The 20,714-nt window shown below is 49.5% G+C and overlaps 5 protein-coding genes across 5 annotated transcripts; 1 reads left to right on the top strand and 4 right to left on the bottom strand.

The window, feature by feature from the left end:
- Window positions 1-93: 93 nt before the first annotated feature.
- On the bottom strand, window positions 94-2,211 carry BKA55DRAFT_497029 (kinase-like domain-containing protein; the record flags this gene model as incomplete). The annotated part of the gene is made up of 4 exons (XM_046186427.1): window positions 94-394; window positions 450-923; window positions 983-1,483; window positions 1,556-2,211. 4 exons carry the CDS (start codon window positions 2,209-2,211, stop codon window positions 94-96), a joined length of 1,932 nt encoding a protein of 643 aa, XP_046057062.1.
- Window positions 2,212-4,214: 2,003 nt separating this feature from the next.
- BKA55DRAFT_551198 (mitochondrial import inner membrane translocase subunit Tim54) lies at window positions 4,215-5,902 on the top strand. Its single transcript, XM_046191342.1, has one exon. The coding sequence runs from the start codon at window positions 4,348-4,350 to the stop codon at window positions 5,722-5,724; it is 1,377 nt and encodes a 458-aa protein (XP_046057063.1). The 5' UTR covers window positions 4,215-4,347; the 3' UTR covers window positions 5,725-5,902.
- Window positions 5,903-6,985, bottom strand: BKA55DRAFT_551199 (N-terminal domain of NEFA-interacting nuclear protein NIP30-domain-containing protein; the record flags this gene model as incomplete). The annotated part of the gene is made up of 2 exons (XM_046191343.1): window positions 6,518-6,985; window positions 5,903-6,469 (listed from the first exon to the last, which is right to left on the bottom strand). Coding segments are annotated over exons 1-2 (698 nt in total), but the record flags the coding sequence as incomplete, so codon positions are not given.
- Window positions 6,986-8,624: 1,639 nt separating this feature from the next.
- On the bottom strand, window positions 8,625-9,626 carry BKA55DRAFT_683358 (uncharacterized protein; the record flags this gene model as incomplete). Its single annotated transcript, XM_046198487.1, has 1 exon — window positions 8,625-9,626. One exon carries the CDS (start codon window positions 9,624-9,626, stop codon window positions 8,625-8,627), a length of 1,002 nt encoding a protein of 333 aa, XP_046057065.1.
- Window positions 9,627-18,353: 8,727 nt separating this feature from the next.
- On the bottom strand, window positions 18,354-19,988 carry BKA55DRAFT_532902 (chromatin remodelling complex Rsc7/Swp82 subunit-domain-containing protein; the record flags this gene model as incomplete). Its single annotated transcript, XM_046189399.1, has 2 exons — window positions 18,354-18,834; window positions 18,904-19,988. The coding sequence occupies 2 exons, from the start codon at window positions 19,986-19,988 to the stop codon at window positions 18,354-18,356; spliced, it is 1,566 nt and encodes a 521-aa protein (XP_046057066.1).
- Between the last annotated feature and the right edge of the window lie 726 nt (window positions 19,989-20,714).

Consider the following 20,714-nt stretch of genomic DNA (forward strand, 5'->3'; position numbering starts at 1 on the left):
GTTGCCGCCCCTTTTCCAGCGACAGCGCCCGTTCACAGAACTGGGTTCGCTTCGTGGAGAGACCATGCCGCAAGCCATGCCACCTCAACCCATTTATCGGAAGTTGTTATCAAATCGCTTGAATGTGTAGCCGATGAATGGCAAGCTCATCTCTGGAGACTCTTCAACCTTGTGGCCTTGCTGGATAGCCTGTGCCTTGAGGACAGTGGCGTTATCAGTCTGATCGATTTCATCAGTAGGGAAGTACGTCGTGTCAATGTTGGAGGTCAAGCGAGGCTCGAAGGGTGCGCGGATACGGCGCAGACTATCAAACTCTACACCACGGAAGAAAGCATGACCCTTGATTTCGTGGGCACCACCACGGCCGAGACGGTTCTCTGTGTTACAGACCATGCTACTTTCTGTTAGCAACCTGCGTTTCTCTTGAGTCTCTCGAGATAATTGCTTACCTCCGGATAAGATGCTCCGCATCGGTACCCAGTGTGATATCATCTGGAAAGTACAGAGTCTGTCTCCAGTTGACAATCTTGCGGTAGGTGTCATGGCTGTCTTCAGCGCAGAAAGGAGGCCAGCCGACCAGACACTCGAACATGATCGTGCCGAGTGACCACCAATCGCAGTCGAAGGTGTAGCCGTGGCCAGTGAAGATCTCAGGAGCAATGTAGTCAGGAGTTCCGACGGTCGAGTACGCCATAAGTCTTCGAGATCGTCTCCAGTCGTTGATCTGGGATCGATTGCTGACTGTCAGGTTGATTTGGTCAAGCGCAACCGAGTTACGATCGCGAGGCCTGTTCGATCGGCCTTGCAACAGCTGCTGATAATAGTTATTATCATGAAGCCTGTGGAAGCCCGTCGACAGGCCAAAATCTGTAAGCTTGACATGTCCTCCGCGATCGAGGAGAATGTTGTCAGGCTTAATATCACTATTTCAAAGTCAGACGCTGTTCTCGGAGAAACAGGGGGCAGAAAACGTGATACATACCGATGGATGAAGCCCAACTTATGGACAGCCTCGATAGCCAGAACAATCTCCGCAATGTAAAAGCGAGTGATATCCTCCGAGAAAATTTCATACTTGATAAGCATTGTCATTAGATCTCCACCGGGCAAGAACTCCATTAGCATGTAGAGGAAGTATGAGTCCTGGAAGGTGGTATAGAGCTTGACGACCCATGGACTGTCGGACTCTGCGAGAATGTCTCGCTCTGATCGAACGTGTGCAAGCTGGTCCTTCTTGAACATTTCTGTCTTTATCAGAGACTTCATAGCATAGACCTTGCCATCTCCCTTCTTCTGCACAAGCTTGACCTCTCCAAAGGCACCTTTTCCGATGATCTTGACGGTGTTGTAGTTTTCGGGCTTGTCCTTGGTACGGAGGAAACGCAGATACTGGCCTTCTTTTCTGCCAGCAGTGGACCAGAGCTGCTCACGTCTAGCGGCGCCTTGTGAGGGGTCCTGAAGCTTCTGCTCCAATTCACTTTGTCTGCATAGTGATCATGAGTTAGTTGCGCAACTTCCCTGGGCATCAACGAGACCAAGGCACGTGGGCACATACCTTTGGTTGCGCTCGCGGGCACGCTTGACACTATCCTTAAAAAAGTCGGCGGCGAGCTGAGAACACTTCTTTTGGTTGCTGTTGGCATTTGTACCATATCGATCAGGGTTTCGCTCGGGTGCACGTTGGAATTCTTCTGCGGGGGCAGAGGCCTGGGTAGGCATAGGAGGGGCGTTCATGTAGCTGTTGTAGCCAGGCTGCTGCCCTGAACTGCCAGCGGTTCGTGGACGCTGACCTTGAGAGGGACCTCGAGCATAACCTTGCCCTCGAGCAGCACCTCCGAGGTTCTGGTGAGAGAACTGATGAGCGAGACCTGTGTTGGGATCGTTCGTGCCCGGAGTATTAGATCGTGGTTGATACCCAGCGCCCTGAGCATAGTCATTGGACTGCTGCTGTTGCTGGCCGCCATACTGGGCATATTGGTTCTGAGCAAAGTAACCCTGGGGCGCATAACCACCAGCATATTGCTGCTGCTGCTGCTGCTGTTGGCCTTGGGGTTGCAATCCACCAGGCTGTTGACCTGAAGCTGAAGGGAAAACGGGCTGCGGGAAGGTCGAAGGAGTAGTGGGATATGCGGCCCTGTCCGAGGCGGTCAAACGGTCGTTGCCATTGCCAAAGTTAAGGTAGAGGCGATTGTTGTTGTTGTTAGGATCCATCTTGTCTGATTGCGGCGTCTCGATCGCCTCGTTTCGCCCTGTATCGTATCGACAAGATGGTGAACAACTCTTGAAGAGGTGAAAAGAATCAAGACTGAGGTGGGAGTCGAGATGGCGGACAAGTTTCAGGGGAGGGTCAAGTCCAGGGGCTGTGGAGGGGAGAGCGAGGGGCGGCGCGGGACTAGAGCTACCTTTCCGCAGGAAGGTCAGTTACAGTTAGTACTGCCAACTGGAGAGTACCTGGGTAGGGGAGTACAATATGGGTATAGTAGCACCAGAGCCACCTCTGGCGGAGCACCAAGAAACTGGTGCACGGTCGGTGAAGGTCTCAGACTGAACGAGAGATGAGGTGAAATATGAAATGGTGATTTTGAGGAAAAGGGTTGAAGAGAGAAGGAAAAGGGATTCCGTATAAAAGCCCCGAGGGCACTTGAGGATTTTCGTTTGGCTACCTTAGGTGCTAGTCCACTGAGATCACATATGACAGGTGCTGCCACTGCTGTCACTGTCACTGTCACCACCTGCACTGCACTGCACGACCTTCACTGTGCTCCCTGACTCGAAACGAGCAGGGATGGATCGTCCTTCCTTGGGTGTTTTGGCTTAGGTTCAGGCAAAGCCTAAGATTCGAATGGTCAACGTTGGCGGTTAGCGGTTGGCACACAACGGGCCGTGAAGGGGAAATGGCTCCATGTTATTTGGGGGAAGAGATCCGAGGGGTCAAATCTGAGTGGTCCAGTAACTGAATTGGAAGCGTGGCGGGCGACCTGGACCGGTGCAGTTTAGCTCGAAATTAGCGGTGTTTAGTGGCAATCATTCTGATGACAGGTGCTGTAGCTGCCATAATTTTAGTAAGAATAGAACTCGATATCATCTATCTATACTAAATCTTTAGGTGTATCAGCAAGAATTCATCTTGCATGTGAGAAGTTACATATGAAGCGAAATCTCTGATCATTGCCTTGTAACAAATAGCACTGCCCCAAATAGCAAAGTAGGTATTCATCCATCATTAGATCAGTGTCCCTCAGCATCAGATTCAAATAATGGGAGATTAGCATCTCCTATGTCTTCATCTCGAACTAATTCAACACCAACAAGCGGTGTTGGTGGTGAATCAATCATCATATACTCCATACCATAGGCACTTTTTTTCATACTCGCCACTGGACTGCAATCTTCATTCCAGGCTATCCTTGCCGAGAGACCCCTCAGGGGCTGAACCCCTGTTGTTGTGTTTCCCCAGATGTTGCTGTTTGTGGTACTATTCCTGAGCCTCAGGTGAACCTGTCACCTATGCGTAGCAGGGACCCCTCAGCCTCTTGAGTATCCGTATTCTCAATTATTTGCCTACAGTATGGAAGGTTATCATCAGAGGAATTGTAGGATATCGGTGCTTGCTCTATTATCCACCAACTATTTCGCGTAGTTCTCATGTTATGTTAACATGGAACCTTTAGTAGTATTGCCAGATGTAACATGCCCACGTTGACTCCCGTCGGCTTTTATTACAACGTTCGCTTGTGTTTTCCACAAGGCACTTCAACGGTGATCCTCACACCAGAACTTCGATAGCATCGCAGTGATACCTGAGTGAGTTAATCAAGACATCTGAGGGAAGCCACATGATTTTTGGTTTGCAACATGCTACAAGCAGCTCTCCTGGAACCAGAACATCAACCGTGAAGACTCCATCTTCTAATCACGACAAAGGATATCCCTACCGTTTCTAGAAGCGTTATGGAAGTTTAGCGAGACTCGTGAGGACTGTGACGAAGAAAATCATCTCATCTCAACACGTTACGGACAAAGAAATTTTCAGTAAATACCATATAACTAAACGAAAGGGAAACAAAATCAGTCATTTTTTAATTCCCAATTCGTTAATACAAAACCGAAGATGCCTCTAGTCAATGACCGGAGCTAAAGTATTTCCTTCCCGATCGTCCGGGCCTTATCGGAGTACCTTATCGCTTATCGTAGTTTTTTTCTTCCCAGCGGACCGACAGATCAAGACGAGGTTGATATCAAGACCCTCGCTATCCCGTGGCTTAAACGCCTCGAATACCTCGGCGATCAACTTTTCAAGCCTGCGGATCTCACAATCAACACCGCCGTAACTCTTAGGTACACACAATGGCCGAGCCCAACCCCTCAGCGCAGCAGCCCGCTGCCGGCACCGGCGCAACGTACAAGGCTCCCACACCGAAGCCGAAACAGAACCCAGCTCTTCGAATGATGGGTCTGCCAAATCTCCCTCGAAAACTTCCTTCGCGCAACTGGCTTATATTTTGGGCTATTACTGGTTCTATTTCAGCTGCAATCATCTACGACAAGCGCGAGAAGAAGAGGGCTACTGCGAAGTGGAAGCACGTTGTTGCCCCTCTCGCAAAGGACATAATCCCCTCAGCGAGCCAACTGCCTCGCAAACTGACCATTTACCTCGAGGCGCCTCCTGGCGATGGTTTACGGATTGCACAGGACCACTTTATTGAGTATGCCAAGCCCGTTCTGGCTGCTTCTGGTCTTGACTGGGAGTTCGTTCAGGGAAGGCAACAAGGTGATGTGAGAGCCGCCGTAGCAGAGAAGATTCGTCGGGAGAGGAGAAAGTATGAGAGGCCAGATGAGGAGGATCTACAAACAGACGAGGCTATAACCGAGTCATTGAGGAAGAAGAACCAGGTTCCAGAGTATGAGGGTGTCAAAGGTGATATCATCTTCGGTCGACATACATGGAAGGAATACATTAGGGGACTACACGAGGGTTGGCTTGGACCTCTTGACCCTCCCGTAAAACCTGAGCCTGTAACAAAACCTGCCGAGGCGGATTCTGAGACTCCCAAGGCCGATGGTGAGCAACCTGAAGAGAAGAAGGAGGACAAGAAGGAGGAGGAAGAGAAGAAGCCTGAGCGACCACCTCAACCACTCCCCTACAATACCACCGCCGATTATTCCATCGCTAATCTCCCTCCTCAAATTCCCGCCGAGTTTTCTCCCGCAAACCCTATCCCTCTTCCCCACCGCCTGGGCTTCCGTCACACTCTGGTCCGCCTGAACCGCTTCTTCAACCGCCGCAAACTAGCTGATGAAATCGGCCGCGAGGTCGCTGCTGTATGCTTCGCCAACTCTTCTCGTGAGTGGCGAGAGGCCGATGGTCAGTATGAGCAGGAGCTCGTTCTCAAGCATGAGGAGAACGACTGGGTCAAGTCAGTTTGGAAGCCGGAGGAACCCCCCAAGCAAGATGATGACAATGCCGCCACTGCGCCTGCTGAGCCCCCCAAGGAGAAGATTTGGCCCGCGCCCATGGTCATTGACCCTCGATTGGCGCAGCGCATGCGACGCTTTGAGATTACCCCTGAAGATGAAGCCCGCGCCGCGCAAATCAAGGTCTCTGAGGCTGAGATTGAGGGTTGGATAAAAGGAAGCTTCCGCAGCTTGTGGAACTATACTGTCGAATCAGTGACTGCCAAGCCCATGAGGCCTAATGTTGGTAATGTGGACAGCGATGAGTAGAATGGAATGTTGTGTTCTTGACATAAAAAGGGGGCGCGGTGTGACGGGACACCGCTGTGTATGTTCATGTATTACTACAATTTCTGTTATGGAGTGCATCTCATGATCAGGGTCCAATTTTTGTATATTATACCAGGCGAGGGGCGGTGCCTATGTAAGATTAATGATAGAACGAGGTACGGCATAGAGCGTGGTCTTGGTCTATTATGCTATATGATCCCATGGTATTTTACCGCCCTTTCATCATGTTGCTTTGACGTTACTGTGATTTGCTGATACATTCAATCATCATCATCATCTGAGTCGCTCCCATAACCCACCAGCACTAGCCCCCTCTTCTCTGGTGGCTTAGCAGCTGACTGAGTTGTCGTCTTGGACTTCCCATCTGACGTATCACGACTTGGGCCTTCGACTGGCTTTGTATCTTGCTTCCCAGTTTCCTCCGCTGCGCTAACTTTTCGCCTCAGCCCCTTGACGTCTTTCTCTTTCGTGCGCTTCCTCTTACGACCAATCTCCCATGACTCGCCTTCTTCTTCTTTAACACCAGCGGTTTCGCCCTGACCAGTATCGCCCTTTTGTCGCTCTCGAAATGCCTTTAGACCTTCTTCTGTCTCTCGTTTCACGCGTTCTTCTTCTGCACGTTTGTTGGCGCGTATCTCATCCAAGAACTCTATCTCGTCATCATCCAATGCACGAAATTGGTTACGTAGTTTTGTCTGCTCTTCAAATTCGGCCTGTTTTGCCGCTGTTGTGTTCGGTTAACAATGTGACACAATCTTAAGAAGGACCTTACCTTTGTTTGCCTGGAGGACGTCATATAAGGTCTTCTCGCCTTCTCCTGTAGCAGCCTTGATGCGCTGTTCCTCGCGCTTCTTTCTTTCAGCTTCCAGCTGTTGCTCAACCGCTTCCCATTCTTTCGATTTAGCGGAACTGTGCAGGGGCTGGTTAAGTGTTGATTCTGTGCCACTGGCGTCTTTCGAGATCTCTCCAGATGAGCCGATCTTGCCAGCCGATACGAAGCGGCTAGACATTATCTAAATTGGATTGGGGGTTCTACGTCTTGGACGGACACGTCTGGTGAGAACAAGGAAAGCAATTATATGACTATTATCACATTCCGTAGGTATGTGGGAGTTGAGACTCAGGTTGAGGATGTTTTAATGAGTGCTCCAGCTATCCGATAATCTGCCGGTCAACGGCGCAATCAGTGCCCACATGGACCATGACACTTCATAAACCATCAGTTGTGCACAAATCAGCCGGGAAACGGTAACAATCATATGATAACATTTTGTGTTTTTATTTTAGCAAGTCTCGATATGCGAGGTGTTTCTTTACATATGAGCCAAGTCTGAGTAGCAATCACGAGTCACCTCGCTTCATCTCTCTATAAACAAAGCATCCTGGAAACGTCATCCTTCCACGGACAGACTCACATCTCGTGAACCTTCCCACGGACAACTAGTTTCCTGCATCAAGTTCAAATGGGCTTGGCCATTCAAGTCATTAGCAAAAGAATATTGCTTTCAACACCTTTTATTTGCGCACATTGTACACAAAAACAACTACCTATGGACAGCTTTCAATGGCTGAAAAATACATTCGGTTTGTTGAGTTGCAACATCGATGTTCCAAGCAGTTGATTTTTGCAGGCTGCATTGGATCGTGCCCTTGTATGTTGCTCAAATATTCCGTAAGAATCGTACCAAGTCGTGAAAAAAAAGATGCAATAGCAAAAAGAAGAAAGTCGGCAGTATAATGAATCCATTAAGCCGACGTGACGAAAAGCAGATGCCAACACCCCGTTGGTAACATCCTACTGTAATGCCCGACACCGGAACCTGTAAATGACAAGAGTCAAGAGTACAATACTCGTTTTCCTTGGCGTCAAATCTGACACTAACTCCTGATTGGAGCCGCGATGATGACGAACCCCAAGGAAGTACAAACAATATGATATCAAACCCGTTGATCAAACTGATCAAATCCAATCCCTTTGTTTTACCCGCTGAACGCAATGCATAACCCCGTCGTGTGAAACCGTTTCCTGTGGTCAAAATTCATATCTGCCACTTGCAATAACAAAGAAAAGAAAACAGAAAAAAAATTGAAATATGTACCATCCTCAAGATTCCTGTCGCATAACTCAGTTCATCCGACTTATAGTACTCGTGTCGAATCGACTGTTATATCGATCTGCGCCACGACGAGATCACGACGGAGAAAAGATGGTCAGAATAAATTGTGACCAGATTCGCACAATCCTGTGTTTACCACAGAATCTAGTGTCGAGTGAATGGCAGCGATCAGGTTCTGCTGAGTCGACATCTATAACAGAGGTGCTGCGCTTGAGCTTTGTGCTCGTATCCAGTCATTATCCGAGCCTCCAATCGAGCAGCCATATGCCCAAGTTGAAGTTCGGTGAATGCGGAAATGCCGGAGGGGAAACCGTGCGCGCAGAAGCCTTTGGAAACCGAAGAAATCGCAAGTCTATCGAACTGGAACCGTGTAGTGTAAAATGAAAAAGCCGAACGCCGATTATGACCATTACAGAACGTTTAACCAATAAGACAACAAAGAAAATGCCACATTTTTCGGACTTGAGTTGACGTTGGGTGCGCCATGATGACTCGTGAAGAGAATCGATCAGGCTTTTCAGCTCCTGTCATCAAGTCGTGGCTGTAGAGTAAAATCCTGAGAATGATCCGCCGAAAGGTCATGTTATGAACAATTTTGTCGTGCCCGGGGTATCTGAATGCGAATTTATCGTTCTCGGGATGCGTGTAGTAAAAAGGAAATCGTGGCCGTAAAAAATGAAAACCCTGTAAAACTTTTTTCTTCTTTCCAAGACCGAACCGCGCTCGAATAGAGAGCCATTATGTGAAACTTTTGAAAAACGTTTAACCCATGACGGGTTGACTGTAGCCTTGAGCCACGAAATAAGGAACCTGCTGCTTCATGGGATCCACACAACCAGCGCAACTGCACTCGGCAAGACCATGTTCCCACATGTTCTGAGGGTACGAGTAGTGGCCGCTGTAGGAGTTGTGGCGAGAGTTAGGATAGAAGGTAGTGTGGGCAGGAGGCTGAGGGTATCGAGTAGCATACTGACTGGCAGCTTGTGAGAACCACTCGTTATAGCGCTCATTGCTCGATGTAGCTGACATGGCGTAGTCTGGAGTGCCGTATCCAGAGTCGGGAGGGGTGAGGGGAGCTCCCCAAGAGCTTTGACCCCAGCCAGATTCGCGTGGGCGATAGCTTTGTTGTTGAGCCTTCATGGCCTGGTAACGCTCGTACTCGGCCACCTGTTCCTGAAGGTAGCGCGAGTGAGGTGACTGGCGCTGACCAGAATATCTGGCGATCTCCGTGTCGATGGCAGGGACAATAGATGCAAGCCTGTCGCGGCTGGCCTGGGCAACTTGTCGCTTCTTGATCTCTTGCCATTCACGCCAGTTCTCAAGCCAAGCCTGGTAATCCTTGCTCATATCGAGATTGACATACAGACGCCAACCCATTGACTCAACCCATTCGAACTCAAGCGAGTTCAGCTCTGAGACGGCAATGCCACTCACCTCAGACCAAGAGCGATTCTGGAAGGTGTTGTCATCGAGAAACTTGCTTCCCAGAAGTAGAGAAACAGTCAGGTAGCGCCAGACCTGACCCTCAGAGGCCTTGTAAGGACCCTGTCCCTTTAAGGTGTTGATTCTCTTGGCGAGATAGTTCATTCCAAGAAGAATCGTAGTACTGGGCAGTCGTGTTGAGGTGAGAATCTGAGACACGAACTTGCGGAAGGGCGAGGTAACAGCAGCCTCAGGTGTGACAACGCGAGTGGCCATCTCGGCAACGTACTCAGACATCATGTCGACCTCATAATCGAGGACGGCACACACGCCTCCAGGCATGATGAAAAGATTGGGATGGGTCCGACGAAGATCGGAACGCGACCTTTGTCGGAAGTTGAAGCGGTTTGAAGACCGTAAAGCGAAACTGTGGTTTATACCACAGTCAAGACGGTCCTGTGGGGTGAACGTGAATGCGAGCGTGCGTGAGGCTGAGTCGACAGTAATCGACAGAAAATCAGTAGGCTACTCGGGCCATTTACTGATATGCTTTTCTTCGCGAGTTAGGGCAATAAGCACGGATAAAACGTATACAGAGAGGAGTCGAGACGATTCGTGTCGACTTGTGATGACGGTCACCTAAGCGGAACCGAAATAGGATTGCTTTTGTCGTGAACGAGAATAAATCAATGTCGACGGTATGTAGTAAACCTCGGGTCTCTGAGATCCAACCAATCTGTACAACTGGCTGTTAGTTCTTCATATCTTGGGTGATCGGCAGTGCATCGGAAACGAAAATAAACTGGTCAAGCTGTCGTCGTAGTTGTCGATGTAGAGTGGAAGTTATCGAAAGGTTGAGCGATGAAATTTGGAAGCGCGCCGGTCGGTTAAAAAGCAAACAAAAAGGCAAATTTGGTACGATGTTCGATATTGGATGTCGGCAGCATAAACTCTAACGTTGTTCGTCGAACAGAGCAGGACCAGTCGTTTGTGAACAAAGCAGAAGCTAAAACAAGTTGCACTCACCAAATTGAAAAAAGACGGTCGTATGAGAGTAAGGAAACGTATAGCTGGAGGAGAAAGAAGTCCTGGGACCGCAGATCCGAGAGTTGCTGGTGAGGATGAGACTCGAGGTAGAGACTCAGGAGCAGGTCGGAAATATGCAGCTTAGTCTACAGTAACAGCGAGCTGCAGAAGAGACACGGACAGGCAAGGAGAGACTCGCGCGAGAAAAAGACCAGAACCCTAACGTCGACAAACCAAATGAAGGCCTGCTGACTGGTGATTGTCAAGGAATTGGGAGGATTCGGTTTCTATCGTGGAGAGAGGAAGAGGATGAGGGTAGAGGAAGGGAAAAGGAAAAAGGATGATGAGGGAGGTAGAAGAGGATGAAAGAAGAGAAGAGTACGGGCCGGGGACAGTAGAAAGATGAACAGACGGATTGGATGGCAAGATGGGGAGATGGGGATGGGGATGGATGGGGATGATGCACTGTGGCAGGGCCAATCTGGAGCCAGGCCTAGTCCTGTCCAGCGACTGAGTGCAGGCAGTTTTGGTGCTTGAGGTGGTGCTGGTGCAGTACAAGTTGCAGGCAGTGTGCAGTTAGTGTGGAGGTGGGCGTGGCGGGCAGGTGAGGTGGGCTTCAGGTCAGGTCGGGTGTTCGTTCCTCCACTGCTGCGTTGCGTTGCGTTGCAGTGAGGTGAGCCTGAGTGAATTTTCAGTGTGAGTGCGTGAGGTGGTGACTTGTGACTTTTGAATTGTACCGGCAATTACAAGCATCAGTACAAGCATCAGAGTACGAGTACGCCGCTTTTCTTCAGCCAAGAGACAGGAATCGTCGTAGCAGTAACGGCTTCGGTACGTAGCCAAGACAAGCGTCAACGTACAGCCAGTGTAGCGTAGTAGTGCCCGACAGTTGCCAGGTCCCCAGTCACTTCACTCCCAGCCAGTTTTTTCTGGAGCGAAGGAGTCAGGCCAACGGGAGTGAAATGGGTGGATTCAAAATGGGCAAATGGGTGGATGTGGATGGATGGGCCCTCGCTCCTCGTTTTCTAGTGCCTGCACCCCCTAGCAAGCCCAAGCCTGCAAGCCCCAGGCGATGCACCTCACGACCTACGCACGGAGCACAAGTGACGGCGGAGGGCGTGGAGCAGCAGGGCAAACAGCGAGTCGCGTTGTCGTTGACGAGTGAGAACTTGTCGAGACGAATCGAATCCTGGTGGAAGACTGAAGACCCTAGCAAGGGTGGAGTTCAGTTCAGAGTGGATCACGTCTCTGACTTGTATGTACCTATAAGCGTTGGACTCCAGCCAAGTAATACTTTTCGCTTTGGCAAATGACGGTTGGAATTCCATGGGGCCCGGTTAAGGGACAGAAAGTGGCGCTCTCCTTAGGTTGGCTTGGAGGACGGGACAAGGACAAGGACGGGATGCGTGAGAAACCCAGCATAACCATGAGTGGGAACTTCATTCAATAAACTGACCAAGCAGAGCACTTACTGCTACGAAGAAGCCCTAGGTCGTCACCACCACATTCAATCCCGGTCGTGCGTCAACCTGCTTTACCTAGCCGTGTCTGGAGCACTGCACGGTACTAAGTATTTCTCTCTGTCTGTGTACCTCGCCTCATGTCTCGCAGCGTCTTACCCGGCAGCGAGTGATATTTTCAATATCAGTCATCTAGAATTTGTCAACAAAAGGCAAGGAGTGATTCCGCGTCAGCATTCACGCATCTTCTAAAGTAAAACACGCATACTCAAGGCATCGTGGCAAATACAATGCTATCAAAGTTCTTCTATCAGAGTTCTTCCATCACGCCGGAAAGTCTTGTACATAGTATTAACAATTAACCCGGAAACTCGGTGCCTTCGGTGCAAAAAGGGTTCATGTCCATCTTCATGGTTTACCAGGTACGTAGCCATCCATCTCACTGGTTCCACGCTTCCTTGGTCGCCCTAGCGTCGCTTCAGTCAGAAGATCCACAGAGCCTTGCTAACCAATGTCAACTCAGTGGCTGATCCAGGGTATCATCATTCACCAATTCAAGCGGCTCGATGGAGAGAACGAGGAGGCGGACTTTAGGATCTGGATGTCCTGATGAGGACGGGATGCTCGCTACGATGACGAGAATACTGCAGCTTCTTCCCATTATGATGCACTTCGATACAGGACAGGCCAGGTACACTTCATACATATCCCGCAAAGTCATGGGGACTCACGTACTGCCTTATTAGCTTTCCCTTCACCCATCTCTGACAGGCTGGTCTGGCGTCGACTCCGAGGCGGCAGTGGACGCTATTTCTGGCATTGCGACTCATACATGGTAAGCCCTCACCTGATCCGAGCCATCAGGGGCCATTCCTCGGAGACGGGCGAGGTCCTCCACTATTACTGTGACAGTTCTGACGATGTATCGACCAAACATAGAACCTTTCATCAGTCAAGGAGAAATCCTGTTATGTCTAACAAATAACTGATGGGATGAATTGAAGCGTGTTTTCGAATCACGCCGAAATCTGCTATATTCTATAATCTATCTGAAATTGACTCGTTCCATGGGCCAATTCTAACCTCCTGAATTCATTGTTATAAGGTAACTTACCGAGGTACCTTGCTGCCTACCTACCTAGGTCATACTCTCAGGGCATCCATCCATCGGAAGCTCAAGGACCGTTTCTGTGCATGAGCCAAGTCTGCCTGCGACATTAATGCCCAACCAATCACCGTTGCTGCATTTTAGACAGCAAACTTTCGTTGATTGAGCCTGGAGCAGGCACAGAAGGCAAAGCTCACAGTTGCCACGCTTGGGGTGGTTGGAGTCTGGAGACGTCACTAGCATGGAAGTCGCTGCCAGCCTTGCCCTTTTTCAGACTCAGGTTGCTCCTGATCATGCTCGCGGCTTAAACCGTCAGCGCAGGGGAGGAAAGAGCGCCTCAGAAGAAAGCGCCAGATGGAAATTTCTGCGTGGCCACTGACTGATCGCTTGCATGTTCTTTCCCTCATTCGTCCATCTCCAGACTCCAGAGTTTAGTTTCTTTTTTTTTTTCATACCACGTTTTTTTTTTTTTTTTTTTTTTTTTTTGAACTCTCATACAAGTAAAATTTTATTTATTTAATTATTTTTTTTTTTTTTTTTTTTATTTACATTTTTTTTTTTTCTTTTTAGTTGCGGGAAAAGGTTACCATCGTCATCACAGTCTTTATCCTTTTTCTCTCCAATGCCGATCAGAACCACATTAGGCGTCCTCTTACTGTACTCTGTTCGGAGTCTTGTCTTTGGATGGAATATGTCGTGAAGCAATATCCGCATTATACACGTAGCTCAGTTTGAGACGCCAGGACGTCCTAGGGCCGTGTTTGATTAATCAAATCAAATGCAAAGAAATGAGATGAGATGTTGGATTGCAAGCAACGTCAGCAACAATAACAAAACAACAACACAGTTCCAAGGCATGAAACGACTTGTCTCGGTGCCTCGGCCAGTCCTGGTCGTGATCCTTCTGGTTGTCTTCATTCGATGTCTGGTTGGTCGGTTCTCGTCTTCCCGCCCAAGTGATGCAGCAAGTTGATGGCGGCCCACTCTTCCTCTTGAGGTGTGCTTCCAGAAACGCTTCCCTTCAACCAACAGAGAGAGATTTGGTCCAGGTACGAAAATACCGCGGGTCTGCAGGGAATCACTCACTCGTCGATCAGAAGAACTCACCGTTCTCAAGACAAATTAGACAACTAAAGATGCAAGACACTAGCTGTCACCAGTCAAATACTGGATAGCCATGACTGCCACGCCTTCAATGTGGACCCAGGGTTCTTCGATCTGTCGCACTTCAGTTTTGAGAGTAGCCTTCGCCGTTTTTGAAGGATATGCCCTTGTGGTAGAACGGCTTGGATGTGCTGTATCATTCATGCTCAAAGAGAATTAGAGCGTTGGTCTAATTTGATGTTTCCTGATCTGCCTGGTCCACCAACTTTCGATTCTTTGTGGGCTGTACGCTTAAACACCTTTGGATATATCAACCAAGTACAACAAGTTGGGCTTGACAAATATACTCAGAAAGCAAGCGGTACTTTGTGAAAGACTTCAGGGCCAATGGCACCCCGTCTCTTCTCATAGCGTATAATCAGAATTTACTTACAGTCAACAGCTGCTCGTCAGTTATCTCTGTCATAAATTAAGAGAGCCTGCGGCAAAAAAGCTATGATCAATTTTGGGCCGAAGGGTTTCCTGACCCAGGAATGCGGAGGGAAATGCCTCAAGTCCACCATCGATGCTGTGCAAATCGTGTGTGTGCGGGCGTCTGGGCCAATCTGCATCAAAAACCCCTTCTTACCCAGCGACTCGTTCGACAACTGCACTTGAGTGGGTGCACGCGATGCTGGATACGTACGTAACAGGCTCTCTTCGTCCAAGATGCTCACCGCTGTTGTCTTGGACCAATGCCGCAAGCTGAGCAACCCAAGCCCTGTTCTAGGAGATTTGGATCCACTCACCAGTGCAGGAATCGCTGCAATGCAGGCGAGCCAATACGTAGCGCCGTTCCCCCAGGAAATTAGCTGGTCAGTAATTTTGAACAGTCCTGACTCCTGGCCAGGTTGCCATGTGAGCGCCTTGGCCTGTTGGCTTTGATTTGATTAATGATGAGACGAAACATGGTCAACATGGGCGGCTTGTCCTGGACTTTTCCGACATGCAATTTTTCTGCATTTCTAGTTTCATGTGGCTAGCAAACCCCCCATTTTCCAGAGACAGCTGGTTCGAGTCGTCTCTCGTTTTCAAGGCTCTCATGTTAAACACGTCTGGGATGGACTCCGATGTGGTCGTCTCAGTTAATATAAATTGCCATCGTCTTCCTGGCAGTTTTGCCCTGAATGCTGCCCACTCAATTATGACGGATCTTATTGATCATGTTCAAGGAGCAGTCGGAATACGGGCAAGTCCTGGCCTAGTGATGCTACATCGACGAGCTCGGGACGAGATGCAACGGGTCTAGGGTCTTATCCAACAACCGAGAGTCAGTTGTTAGTTGCCATATCCTTGTCAGACTGTGGCCGTCGAGTTGGTGACTTTTCATCCACTTGTGTTATCTCCAGTCGTGTCAGGCGGGCCCTGGAATATCTGATAGCAGTATCAGAAATGAGCGGCAGTGGTGGGTATGCTCGATATCCTGGATCGTAGGTGTGATATCAGGATCATTTGATGGTCTCTCTCAATCTAGCAGTCCCAGCACTCAGTAGTTGTGAAGCTCAAATTCTACATCGAATTGGTCAGTCAGTTTGCTAGGCTTGGAGCGTTGTGTGGGACTCAAATCGAATATGGTGAGCAGGGACCATTGGAGCCGCGTTGATTAACGTCGGTATCCACCTGAAGCCAGAGCTAATCGTGATGGAGTCGCTGGAGTCGGTCCCTGCGAGCTGGCTGAGAAAGAGGCTGTCTGTCCTAGTACCAATATGGTATGACACATTCAATGGTTTGGGCAAGATAGATTTCTCAGGGTCCTTGAAGATCCATCAACGTCGAGAAATGGCAGCAGCAGATGGTGATACGACAGATATCTTCTGCAAGATGGCCACACACTATCTTGTGAACGTTCAGACGAGGTCATACAGCATCTCAAAGCTCGCAGCACAACAACGTTACTGAATTGACAGATCAAAGCTCTTAATTCGCTTCGACATGGCTTGACATTAGCCTAGTCGTGCCGCTTAGGGCATGGACCAGTGGGTTGGATGACCTTTGGCGCCCTTGTGGGTATTGACCGCAACAAACGCCTTTCTAAAAATCCTAACTCGCGTGACAGTCGCTGCTGTTTCGACTACCTGTAGAAGAATCAACCTATCCAAGATAGGACTTTCAGGACGGGCCATCGTTGAGCGGATCCTTCGTTAAGCGCTTGGGCCTTTAAGCACTGGCCGGTGTTGTGCATCGTGCAGGGTGAGTTAATGTGATGACTGTTCCCACAGAGTGACAAGTCTCTCAGAAGGACCACCGTGCATCCCGAATATGATATTCATTTTGGGATGCTAAGTGCCTAGTGGGTATGTATGACTACTTGACGTTTGGAGGCCATCAAACCCCTGGGCCGCTTTGTTGCTGGATTCAGAGGCTTGTTCCGTGTGTAGCGAGCAGGACGTCGATATATCAGCCGCTTCTAGTTCACCAGTGGACATGAGCCGCATCAACGAGCGCTGTTATAGTTGCAACCTGATCATCACCAATATGTGGCATTTGGATGGAGCGGTGTGAGCTGCATATCACCAAGACATCTATCAGTGGTCAGGTGCCTCTGGGATTCGGTTTCAAGCGCCTCCCATGGTTACCGACAATATGGGAGTGTTGTGTATCCCTGCATGTCTTGTCACCTTCACCACAAGTGCTACCCTATATCGAATCATAATGCATTTGAGCTTTAGCTGGTCAAATTAAACAACGCCCTGGATATAGGGTTTCATCCAGTTTTCATTCGACCAGTGTGAATCTGAGTCTTGCTACCTTGGGGAACTGGACACCATCAACCCCAGCGCGCATGGCCCGGTTCTGTTCCCCGGAGCTTGTCTGCCTGTCATGATCATCGTGATCCTCATGACAATGTTGGAGGCAACCGTGAATGATCACAACCAGTTGCCTAGAAGAGATGCGGTGGTGCCTTGCATCCTTGTTACATTCTGACCGTCGAATTTAACATAAGAGAAAACCATAATATTCGTGGCTAGTCTAGCAGTCACTGTTAACATACGCCGTTGCATTATGAGTGCCAGTACTCAAAGAGGGATTCTCAGTATCGACTGGTAAGATATCACGGCGCATACAGGTACAGACTACCCACAGAGACGTCCATATTGCTACAGCTGCACTCGCACCCATCTGTCGTCATATAAGAGGGAATTCTTTCAAGGTGCCAGCCAATCCAATCCGTATTGCACTCTTGAACATCATTCCGTCCTTTTGTCATCAATAACGGCTCAACAAGGCAGAACCTGCGTCACAAGCGTCCACCAAGTTAAGCTAGAAAGGTGTCGATCAAGACCCTGATTGTACTGTATTTTCTTGAATATTATTCTCAAGTTCCCTCTCGGTTCAATTTCGCCTTCTCCATTGTGTTGTAGTTCGCCACTCATTGCTGTCGACGACTCTCGGTCTCTGTTGAGCCCTGCAAGCCCACCTCATCAATCTATCCATTGGATCGGCGTGGGGGCCTTAATCAGCATCCACCCAAGCCACACAAAAAGCCAAACGAGGTTAAGGACAAGAAAAAAGATCAACCGAAGTCAGGGCGGGGGGAGGAAGATGACATGGTTGATGATGAAACCCACATCGTCGCTAAATAAAGTCCTAGTGAAGCAGGAGATCGTACCTATCACGAGCCCTGCAAAACGGGAAAGAAAATTCGAGAGGCTAGAATCCTGCAATACGGGGCCACAAAGGCTAGAGAGAGGGAAAAAAGCCTCTTGGTTCTCTGGCCCGCTCTTCGCGTGCCAAGGATTTGTGGCCTGCAGCAGAAAGAGGCCGAATCCGGCAGTCCAGCCAGCAGCCAGTGTGTTCGAAGAAGCGTAGTTGGCGGCTGGAGAAGAGACGTGGTCATTGAGGCAAGCTCCTCAAGCTGCAGTCAGTGCCCACAGTACAGTACCGCCTCGAGAAAGGAAATCCTGAAGAGGGACTGAAGGCACCCGCGTTGAATGATTCATGCAGAGGTCCCAGAGCATTAGAGTCATACCAAGTCATTCGTTCGATTGGTGTCTGCACATTGTCAATCGATAGAGGCTTGCGAACAAGCACTTGTTCTCTACCTGATATGATACATTGACTCTCAAGGCCCAATCGACATCTTCTGATGATGCAGCCGTAGAAACAAAAACCACTCCGAGTGTTTATCCATGACACCCAACGCCCATATTGCTTTCCTTTCACTCTTCCTGGTGCCTAGCTTCCAGTAAGGTTACACCAACTCCCATCTCGCCTCGTCTTGAATGCCAAAAAGAATGCTTCTTGATACCCGTAGTATTACATCCGTATTTATACGGTTGATGTTGTTTACGCTTCGAAGGAATCGTATGTCATGACCAGCCTGGGCTGTAGTCAACCCATGCTGTAGGGCACGATTGCCTTGTCGATGATGGGCTGACGGCGTGACATTGTTTTGCTCTCAGGACCCCATTTTGACCGATATGATGCCTCCTTTGCCACGGCGCCATCAAAAGCCGCACGACACTCCGGGGGCAACAGGTCTTTGATCTCATCTGATACAGCACTCAATCCCTGGAAAGACGCAAGGAAGTCTGGTGAACCTGCGGTACCGTCCACTGCAGATGCCGAAATGACGCCCGCCGATGATGTCTCAAAGTACGTGTCTGTAACGAAGAAGTTGCGCGCCATCTTTGCAGGGACGGGAGGGAACATGGTGCTGTCTGCGGTGGCCTGCTCGTCCTCCGGGGCGACTTGTTCAATGCGTGCCCGCGTAGGCTGCATTGTTGTTGGGTACTGCATCACATTCGTGTGAATGTCGTACACACCGGCATTGTTAAGCTTTCTGATGGCATTGATGCTGGCATTGAAAGTGCTGTGTATTTGGCAGTTAGTATTGGGATAGCTCATGATGTCGTATGCCACCAATAGGAAATTCACGTACCTGGCTTCGCGGGCATGTTCCAGCATCCAGTTCATGTCGTTGACATTTACCTTGCGTTTCTTTGACTCGATCTTGCCATTGGGAACCGGCACTGATGGTACGTTGGTGTGGTACACGGCACTGGCTCCGTGCCACGCAACGTACTGGTTCTTGTTGTACGGCTCCCCATCGACAAAATGATCATCTGGGTCCGCAAGCTGGCCCTCGACGACGCCATCAGCGCGAGCCTGGGCAACGTTGTAGTCGTCGATGATGCGCTTTCCGCCCACAATGATGCGCGCACCAAATTCGCGAAAGACCGATCGCGCCGTTACGATTCCTATGGAACGGCCCTTGTACGAGTGAGGGATGATATCTCGCTCAATCATGTCACGCTTCTCGTCGTCATCCACAATAATCTTGTAGAGTTTGCGATGCTTGGTGAAGAAGAGGTAGCTGTCCCTGAAGCCAACGCATCGCGCTGGTTCTGTAGAAAGCATGTAAAGTCTGTCCCCGCGACCCATAACTGTGAAAGTTCGGCATCGATAATCACGTCCGCCTTGGAGATTGCCCAGCTTGTCCACCTTAGTCTCTCCCTCTGGATCTTCAGGCAAGACGCACTCGTCGTTTGCGATTTCGGCAACAGTTCCCTCCTGGTCGATGACTTGTTCGGCTTTGGGCGCAGCAGGACCCCCTTTACGACCACCCCTACCTCGCCATCCACCTCTTCCTCGGCGTCGCGGGGTGTTGGCTTCATCGGCTGGAACAGAAATCATATTGTCCCAGTCCGGAGGTTTGTTCTTGGGTGGGCGACCAAGTCTCTTGCGACGGACCATGAGCTGGGGCGGCGGCGTAGGTTCCTTGTCAGATTCATCATCCTTTTCAGCCGCGTCGGCTGCATCATCTTCATCCCCCGACTCTTCCTTTGGCTGGTGATCCTCGTCCTTCTCATCATCCGGGTCGGGCACCTGCTGTCGCTTTGAGTCCAGGGGACTGGTTCCAGAATCGGGCATAGGTTCATCTTCGAGGTCTGCGAATGACTTTGGCGTGCTCTCTGATTTAGCGCTTCGCGTCAGCTTCAAGCGAATCTTTCCACGGGGCGCCATTGTTGAGTTGCGATTTGCGCAATCACGCAGCGCGACAGGAAAAAGTGTGTAGTAGGAAAAGAGGAAATGAAAACCATAAGATGCGCCAGTAAGGAAACAAAGGAATTAAAGAAAAATTAATAGAGTTGGTCGTGCAAATTGATTGTCTTTGTGTTTGGGTGGGTGTTGAAAGATTGTATGGATCTGGATGTTATGAGAGAGCAATCGCACTCACCTAGAGCAGCTGCAGCCCGCTTGGCGGCAGCGCGACCTGAACGTCTGCCTGCCATTTTTGAAGGTTCGGGGTGCTCTGTTTCTCTTGCCAGAGCAAGTGGAGGCGGACGTCCACCCAAGGGAAATTACGAGCGAGAGAGTAAGGCAGGTAGTTTCAGTTTATCGAGTATCACAAAAACAAAAGAACTTGAACAAAAAAGGGGGTGGAAGGGGGGAATGAGGATAAGAGGAAGGAGGGGGTTCGTTTTAGAGATGGAAAGAAGGAAGGAAAGATGGTTGCTGCGTAGCTACTGTCGCTTTCCTTGTCGGTTGGTTTGCCCTCACGTTTATTTCGTTCCAAAAGAGGCTTGACTGTAGTTGAGCCACGGTTTAGACGCGACTGCATGAGCGAGCGCGTGATATGATTGGTCAAAGCTCAGCCTCTGTACAGTCTGACTCTCACCATACACTGTATTTTCCACACTGTCAAGCTATATTCGACAACATAAGGAACATCATGATAGTGATCTAATG

Source organism: Fusarium redolens (genome assembly GCF_020744475.1).
Source record: "Fusarium redolens strain MPI-CAGE-AT-0023 chromosome Unknown BKA55scaffold_1, whole genome shotgun sequence".
NCBI classification, from domain to species: domain Eukaryota; kingdom Fungi; phylum Ascomycota; class Sordariomycetes; order Hypocreales; family Nectriaceae; genus Fusarium; species Fusarium redolens.